The 8,883-nt window shown below is 54.5% G+C and overlaps 1 protein-coding gene across 1 annotated transcript in view; it reads left to right on the top strand.

Annotated features, from left to right (window-relative positions):
• The window catches only part of LOC106722284, a 21,804-nt gene that overhangs the window by 5,009 nt on the left and 7,912 nt on the right, over positions 1-8,883 (top strand). Inside the window, exon 2 of the mRNA XM_025206024.1 lies at positions 7,138-7,290. Within this exon, the coding sequence (XP_025061809.1) occupies positions 7,138-7,290 (153 nt within the window). The remainder of the gene's footprint in view (positions 1-7,137; positions 7,291-8,883) is intronic.

The raw sequence follows: 8,883 nt of genomic DNA, 5'->3' as shown, positions 1-8,883 counted from the left end.
CTGACCCACGGGCTGGCCGCAGGAGGCGTGGGAAGGGGCTGCGGGAGCTGGAGCCGTGCTCTCCAGTCTCCTTGGCGCCCGACCCTGCCTCCTGCAGCCCTGCTCCTTCTTTATCCCCGAAATGAAATTCCCTCCCAGCGCCGCCAATCACACTTGTGCGTGTGTCCTGCCACGGCTGAGATTGGGGAGGTCGCACGTGACCCAAGGACGGACGGCAGGACCCGCCGGCGGGGGCCCGGGCCCCTTGCGGAGGGTGCCCCGAGGTGCTGCGGCCAGGGCCCAGCCCTGCGAGGTGGGGTCGGTCTCTTGGCACCTTGGCGGAGGGGGCCGAGCGGTCCAGCCCGCCGCATCGTTTGATTTTCCCCCTCCGCTTCCTTGCTTCTCATCTGCCAGATGATTAACGGGGCTGCAGGACCCTGCAGAATCGCCCCTTCCCCCGCGCGCACCCCCCGAAATCTGCAGTCTTGCCCGTGGCGACGCTGCGTTGGGACGGTGGGAGCCCGGGCTGGTTCTCCCTCCCACCCAGAGGCTGCGTTCGCAAAGGAGGCCGGGAGAGGAGCCCTGCAGCTCCGTGTGGATCCATAAATAATGCCACAATTACCAACTGTAACTAAACATTTATGCAATCATTCAAATGATGCAGCATTACTCAGCCACGCGGGAGACACAAGTTCAAGCCTGGCCTCCGGCACAGGAGAGACTAGGCCTGGCAGAGGTCCCCGCTGGCAGAGCCCTGGGGTGCAAGAGTCCTTGCTGTGCAGCACCCCCTGCTGGGCAAACTGGTCAAGCAGCCATGGGTGCTAGAGGAAAGGTGCAACTCCGTGACGGGGACACCCCAGCTGACTGCCTGGAGCTGACTCCAGTCTAGCTAGCGGATGGAGGGAAGCCCAGTCTGAGGCAGCATGAGCTGATGAATCAAGCCAGCAAGCCCTAAACACTCATCTCTGCCCCAAACCTGTGCATCCCCAGGCCAAAATCCTCTTCTCACTTCTTCTGGTGAGAATCGGGAGTCAGCAGAGTCGCTCTGGATTTGTGCCGGCGCTACTCGGGCCCTCTGTGAATGTGAACCCCAGACCGTGCGAGAGTAGGAGCAGGGAGGATTCAACGGTCACATCGTTGTGTGCAACAAATGCTAAGGATTGTGATGTGGCTGGGTAGAGACGGGGTTTGTGTGCGCGGGTGTGTAAGAGGGCGAGTGTGTGTGTGCGTGCATGTGTCTTAGTGACGGGAGGAGGAGGGGGAGTGGGAACATAAATACTTGGATGGACTCCAAGATTTTGATTTCAAAACACAAATGATTTGGGTAGTATTGTGCCCTTTTCCCCTGGCAGAACGTCCCAAGGATTTCATGGGGGGGGCTCTGATTTTTAAATCAGTGGCATACTCTTGCCCTTTATCTCTCTGGCTAACTTGATGGCAGTGATGAAAACCCTAATGTTTCCAGCGCGGCCTCTCTGCCGTGCTGGAGATCCTGCAGTGGCTCTGAGCAGCGTGGGATAAAACACTCAGGGCAGTTCTCTAGCACTGCTTGTTGGGTGCAGAGGTTTTTAAAAGGGTTTTTGTCTGTAGGGGCTTTCTGAGCTGTATGGTGTCCAAGGACTTTGCAATAGGTGGCATTTAAAAATCTTACGTGGATGTTACTGGCGCTGTGTACGTGAGCTGGGGGAGTGGGGGACGGATGCTTTGAGCGGATCCCTGAGACTCACAGAGACTCAGTGACTTCCAGGCTGCCTTACAAACTAAGCTGTGATCCCAGCTAAGTCGATGGCAAGACTCCCACTGGCTTTCTCACAGCCAGGACCACTGAGGGCCAAGCTGTTCCAGTACCTTTGGGCAAGGACTCTGGCTGTAGCCAGCAAACAGCAGTACTTCCAAAGCTACCCACCAACAGGAAAACTATCTGTTCCTGGTATGAAACTCATACAACCTCCCAGTCATTTGGCCAGCTCCCCTGAGATAGAAGGAAGGACCTTCAGAATTAGTGAATTCACAGAAAAATGAAAGTTTTAGGGGGGGACAAAAACTGTTCCTGGTTGTTGGTAAGAGTCAGTGAAGTCTTGACTGAAGAGAAGAGGGGGCGTCCTGCCTCAGGTAGGGGGTTGAATTAAATGACCTCTAGAGGTCCCTACCTCTCTTTGATTTGATCATTTTTAAAGGTTGAAACCATTCACTGCAACATTTCCTAAACCAGGGGTAGCCAACCTGCAGCATGTGTGCCACAAGTGGCATGGGCAGCATCTGTGTGTGGCACGCAGCTGTCTGGGGAGGGGACTGGCAGATCTGGGAGGGAGCAGAAAGCAGAGCAGCGGATCAGGCAGAGGAAGGGGATTAGAGTGGCATTTCGGGAGGGTACCGGGGCTAATTTTTGGCATGACTGAAAATCCCAAAGGTTCCTGGCTGGAAGGTTTTGCCCCTCTGCTCAGGGTCAGACTAACTGGACATTTGGGACCAAGAAGACTTTTCTCCCATGGTCAGATCGACCTGGCCCGTGTGTGTGCTTGGGGGCAGGGGGGTTGCCTTCCTTGGTAGTGGGGGCATGGTCCAACAGTTCCTTGTATCTCTTGAGCATCTTTTAACAAACTGCTTCCTGCCCTTGCAGTGGCTGGATATTGACTGTGCCGTTGTCCCCCTGCTTTAGCTGTGGCAGGTTTGGGTGTTCTTGGTGTTTTGGGGCATTGTGTCTGATGGAGGCAGAGGGTTGTTTGTGCAGTTTTAAGAATTGGTGAGCCAAACACTTGTCTGAGATGGCTTAGATAGCGACGATCCTGCCTTGAGCAGCTGGTTGGACTAGATGACCTCCTGAGGTCCCTTCCAGCCCTAATTTTTATGATTCTATGAATGTTTTATAAGTTTGCCAGCAATGAGAGAGCAAGGGAGCACTGATGATGAGTCCTATGGGTCCCGGGGCTGTCACTTTGGAACACCCTGGGGACACCTTCTTGGTGTAAATCAGTACATTGCATTTTCCTGTCTTCCCCACCCCCCCATCTCTCCCCACCCTCATGTGGCACTTTTCCCTGTCTAACAAAGCCTGATCTAAAAAATTTCTCACTCATGTCAACCGAGGATAGAGGAGGAGGAGAAAGCTCCCGCCTCTTCCATGTTACTCACTGCGGATCGCAATGGGCTGATTGAGAGGGGAGATAGAAACACGGGCCAACAGAGCGAGGGATGTGCAAGCAACGTGTGTTTTAAACCTAGGAACACATGGAGTGTCAAACACCTAATTAATGACAGGGTAATGTGAGTGATTGCAGCATGTTCAGATATTGGCAGTAGGGGCAGGGGTTTGATGGCATCTACATACAGGCAGGAGGCATTTGGGCAGCATTAACAAGGCTGTCTTTGACATGCAGCCAGAGCCCTGCACTGCCCTGCACCTTGCCTTCCCCTTGGAGGAGCAGAGACTCTTCCTCCTTCAGTGGCCGGGGTGGATGTCTGAGCCCACTGGACTCCCTTCCAGTTTGCCCTAGGCTCTGACGGGGCCAAGACTCCTTCCCACGCCTTTCCCAGCTCTGGTTGCTGCTCACACACGGCTCCCAGGCCTTGACAGAAGGCTGGGGCTCCATCCAGCCCACAGCAGCAGCAGTGACCTCAGTCACGTGTGGAACGGGAGGCGGCCGTGGCACGGGTTGCAAGCTGGAGCCAACTTGGCTTCCTCTGTGCTTGGGAAAGGGGCGGTGGAGGGGACAAAACTAGAGAAACTGGGAGTAAACAGGGCTTGAACAGGGCCCCAGGTAACTCAGTTCTAGGCTAGTTTTGCTGATGAGAGCGGCTGGAGTCGGACCGTGTTTGCAAAGCACTTTCTGTCTGGTTACCCAGACATGACACTGGCTCCCCAGTGTTTCCTACCTGAGATCCCTGTGCTGTTCAGCCGTAAGGGCAGGGCAGGTTGTTCCTACTAATGCCTGTACAGCTGGTTTCAACCCCCTCCTGATGAGACCCTCTGACTTAAGTGCTGCTAGATTTGCAAGGCCTTTTGGATAGGGGCTGCCTCTTCCAGGAAGGTCCTGAGCGCAGCTTGAGGAGATCAGTAAAGCCTCCCTCTCTTACCCCAGTACCTCCTCACTATCCCCAGTGGCCTCACGCCTGCTTCATGCCCCTCTGAGCACATCTGCATACACAGCTGGTGCAGCATGGAGGCACTCTACGTAGCTCTCAAGGAACCAGCTCAGGTAGGTGCAGGACACAGGCCAGCAGGGCCTATTTTCTCTGCTGAGACACCAAGACAAACTAGGCGGAGCCCACACTGCTGTGGCAAGGCTGCTTCTGGTGCCCAGCTGACTGGGTCCGTGCCTGCTCAGGCATCCTGACAGTGCCCTGTATTGCATGGTACAGACAACGAGCAAGACCAGGCCCAGGCAGGTTTCAGGACTGCAGGGACACCAGACCAACAAAGCACCCCAGCCCCCAATTCCTGGTTCCCCCACGAGGCTGCGTGTCAGAGCTGTGGCTGAAGAGGCGGTGGTTATGGTCCCAGATCAATACCAAAAAATACTGAGGATAAATACCTGTAAAGACTTGATGCAGCGGCAATGCAGGACCAAATAAGTATGAAAGATTTAAGGATCAGAAAAGTTCTGAAAGCTCAGAAGTGCTTTGTCTTCCCTGTCCTGCAAGTCAAGAGCCCCATCCTTTAACAGGCTGAGCACCTGACTCCTGCTCACTTCAGCAGGGATGGGAGATGCTCAGGGCTTGGCTGGGTCAGGCCCAGACAGCTGAGGTTTATTACCGGAAAGTTAAACCTACTTAGAGCAAAGTGTTTTCTTTGTTCTTTATTTAATGGCTTCCCACTGAGTCTGAGCTACCAAGTCTGGCTTTGAGGGGTCTGGAGTTCAGCCCCAGCTGCTTGATGTCTTATGCTTTGCTGGCATTGGCTGGATTGGCCCGTTAGGTTGAAAGCCCATAATCACCACCTTAGGATTCAAGCTTAGCTCCTGCTTTTTACACACACCCCAACAGCACTCAGAGAACACAGGCTTCCAATTTAAGCCCATTTCCAGCTCTCAGGTACTTATGTGTCTCACGTCCCCAGGATGGCAGAGCCCTTCACAACCTAGTGTCATACAGAGCCTTCAAACACTGTGGCTATTATTCCCATTTCACAGATGTGCAGAGAAACTTTCTGACTTTCCCAAGGAGCCTTTGTAGGAATAAGGAATCGAAATGTAGCTGCTTGAGTCCTGGCCCAGAGCCCTAACCACTGCACCGGCCTTCCTCTTCCCACTCAGTGTTCCAGGGTTGAAACCGTCAACCACAAAACCCAACAATCTCCAGGCTCGGGCAGTAATTAATCACCACCCAAGCCAAATGGTATAAAGCAGCACGTTCTCAGGCAAGCCAGAGCTAGCCAAAACCACTCAAATAGGCTCATGTCTCCTTACTCCGATAACAAACAGCTTACTCTAGGAGACGGAGCCATAGATTGAATTTGTGTTACGTCCCCATAAATAGGGAGAGACTGCCAAAGGCTCCCGTACGAGTCCCAACGATCTTGTGTTTTCATCGTATTTGCAGTGTTTATTGATAAATAAGAGAGGAAGGAGCCGCTAGCAGGGGGAATGAGCAGATGGCTGACGTTCGAGCTGGCTTGAAGACGCGGATTTCCGAACGATAGAGGGGCAACGATTGCAGACCATGTTTGCAAGGGGCTGTTGGTTATTGGAGGAATCCCCCGTCTTGTTTAAAAACTCCAGCCACATTCCCGTGTTCATAACCTGCCCGTGGTTTTAAAGGAAACAGGCTTCCTACCCCTGTTTCGGTAACAACGCCTTAGCTTGTGAAAGCTGAATGAACCACGTGAACTCTACTGGATACAAGAGGCCGCTGTGTGCATCTCTCAAAGCATCTCTCTCTGACCCCCTCCTCTCATAAGCGTGGTAATTCCACTGCCATCTGCAGAGCTCCGTCAGCATAAATGAGAACGGGGAAGAAGCCAGCCCGATCTATGTACACTAGATATGTGGGCTCTGAGAGCGTTGCTTGGTGGGTTTTTGGATCAAGCCCTCTATGGGATGAGAATCTGGCCCCAGGTTTGTGGTTTCTAGGGACCTGCTTCTCTTCTGTCTCACACCTGTTCAGACGAGGAAGACTCGGTTGAAGGGCTAGGGCTACACCAAGTCAAAGCAGAGGGGAGAGGGGAAAAAAAGCCCTGGGGAGAGGAAATGTTAGTGTCTCCTATTCTTCTCACCCCCCAGAACAGGCCACAAGAGCCTAGAGCATGGCTGTAAGGGGCTGGGTAAGAGCCGAGGGGTTCAGCTGAGGCAGCCTAATGCAGTTTTCCACTGGCTTCCTAAGCACCATGTGCTTGCGCTGTATTGCCATGACCTGGCTCAATCTGAGTCTTTAAAAGCACGGTCCTGCATGGGTGACGAGGAGAAGCCAGCTCCAGGCTCTCTGAACGCAGCCAGGAAGCCTGTGTCTCTTCTCCAACACCCCTCTTGGGTGGGGGCTTTGCTCCTGCCTGCTTTACAGATGGCAGCACGGAGCTAAGGCTGGCTCTGGCTACAGCAGCCTCCTCAGAGCAGACAGGCCGGCCTTGCCCTGCTCGACTCTGCATTGCTTGTCTTCTGCCCGTTAGCTGCAGCAGCTTAGGATGTGGGCTTAGCACATGTTGGGACGTGCTGGCTTGGCCGTCCCATGTTCTCGGGCTGCCCCGGGCAGTGGCACAAATGGACCGCAGGAGAGCTGTTGAGCAGGACCTGCGTGGTGCAGAAGTCATGCTACGGTGTCAGCCACTCCAAGACACAAGAGGGGACTGAAGTGAAGCATTTGGCACAGAGAGGATTGAGGAATTGGTCGGGGGGGGGGACTAAGCAGGAGCGGTGCCTGAATATGGACTGCAGGTCTGGACCTAGGAGGAGTTTAGATTTCTTTTAATGAGCTGCAGCCAGTGGGGGATGCAGGGTGTGAGACCTACGGGACATCAGGCTCTAGATGTCTCTGGCTGAGACAAGAAACTGAAGCACCCAAGCAAGTGGCATCTTTATCGTAGGCAAGTTACCCAGGGACTTACAGCCACGTCAGTAGTAGAGCTGGCCAGAGAACCTGGGAATCCTGATTTCCAGCGTCCTGCTCTCAGTACCCATCTGCACCAAAATACACTGATCTGTCTGCCAATGGCCTGTCTCTCTGCAGGGAAGGAGCTGGAGGTGGGCATGTGTGAGATCACAGCGCTGGACAGGGACCTCAGCCACCCCAGGAGGATGATTGCCAGGCAGACAGCGCGGTGCGCGTGCAGGAGGGGCCAAGTGGCTGGCACGACCAGGGCAAAACCAGCCTGTGTGGATGGTAAGAGAGCACCAGGCCTTCCCAGACTCCCTGCACTGACTGCTCCAGAAAGCTGGGAGCCAGGGTCACCTGATAGCAGCAAAACCCCAAGACCAAGGGTGACCTTCGTTCACCGTAGTCAATGAGAGCTTTGCCACCATTGGCTTGAAAGGCTCCCAGCAGATATACGCTAACACTTAGGCAGGGCCAGCTGGGGCTTCTGGGTTCTCACTGACAGCCAGGGTTGTCACAGATGTCGTGGCAGAGCTACTTTACAGATGAAGCAGCCACAGAGCTCAGACGCTTCAAGATTACAGGCCTCTCCCACGAGGGTGAAAGGAGAATCCCAAGAGCTGCTAGCAGTACAGGGCTCATGACACACAGGCAAGTAGTTCTACTTCTGTCCAGCAGAGGGTAGCAGTGACCCATCCAACCTGGCTGGCTCATCATTACCCTGTTAAAAGACACTTGGTCAGGCAAAGCCCAGCATTCAGGGCTATTGGCAGAGCAGTGTGGGGCATGGGCACAAGGAGAGTATTGCTGCCTCTCCCCAACCTGTCTCCAGGTCCACTGAGGGAGGAGGAATGAGGTGTAGGAGCAAGACATGCTCCAGGTTCATCCCCTCCCCCCCCAGCCCTCAAAAACCCTCTTCTCCTGGGGAGAAACCACACTGTGGCTGGATGAGGTGTGTGGCCCTGAAGCAGTGTGGCTGCCTCGTGGCGACTTGACTATTACAGGCCACGTTCTGCTCCTAAGTATGCAGCTGTAACCTGCCTGTCGCCACAGGGATTATAGTGCACTAGGTCCTCCAAGGCCAGACTCTCCAGGCGTCTGCGCGGGGCACCGAGTTGTTCGGCAAACCCATCCAGAGTGAGGACCTGGGTGCTGCCGGGCACCACAAAAACTCAGGGCCTCACCGGGACCAGAATTCATGAAGCTGCCCCTGATGGCAGGTGTTGGAAGAGCTGCCACAAGCTCTTGGTGCAGCCTGACTCTACAAGGGGGCTCCCCTCCTGTCCAAGACAGCTGGGCGGCAGGGAGGGAGGAGGCCAGCTCTTCTCTGAAAGCAATCCAGGAGCCCCCCCGAGCACCTGGTGCTTCTGGGAAGCCGTGCAGAGCCCCTGCTGTGTGGGCATGTGTTATACCATGTTGCTACGTGCTGTGACTTGCAGAAGCAACGTGCAGCCCCTGGCGTGGGCGGGACGTGTTGTCTCGTGATGCTGCGTGTGGCAAATGTGTCCCTCACCAGTGGGCACGTGTTGGTGTGTGTGGAGGGGGTGGGAGGGGGGTGAGAGCCCCTGGCCTTCAGGCAGCCGCTAGCTCATGTTAGTAGGTGTTAAAATGGTAGCGACTGCGCAAAACTCTCCCTAATGGTCTCGATTGTGTCTCCTGTTCTCCTCATGCTCCATCCCCTTCCTGCTTTTCATTTGGCACTTGTTTTCTCTTTTGTTCTCCTCTGTGTATCTCTCCCCTTCTCCCATGCTGTCTTTGGCTTGGCGTTCCTTAATCGTTCCTGCTGTGTTATCTTGGGCTTTTTTTTGCTTCCATCTCTTTCTCCCCACATCCTTCCTTCCATCCCCGCATACACCTATCGCCCTTCCATCCATCTTTCCC

The sequence above is a fragment of the Alligator sinensis genome, unplaced genomic scaffold (genome assembly GCF_000455745.1).
Source record: "Alligator sinensis unplaced genomic scaffold, ASM45574v1 scaffold872_3, whole genome shotgun sequence".
Taxonomy (NCBI): Eukaryota; Metazoa; Chordata; order Crocodylia; family Alligatoridae; genus Alligator; species Alligator sinensis.
This window is presented reverse-complemented; position numbering and strand designations above follow the sequence as displayed.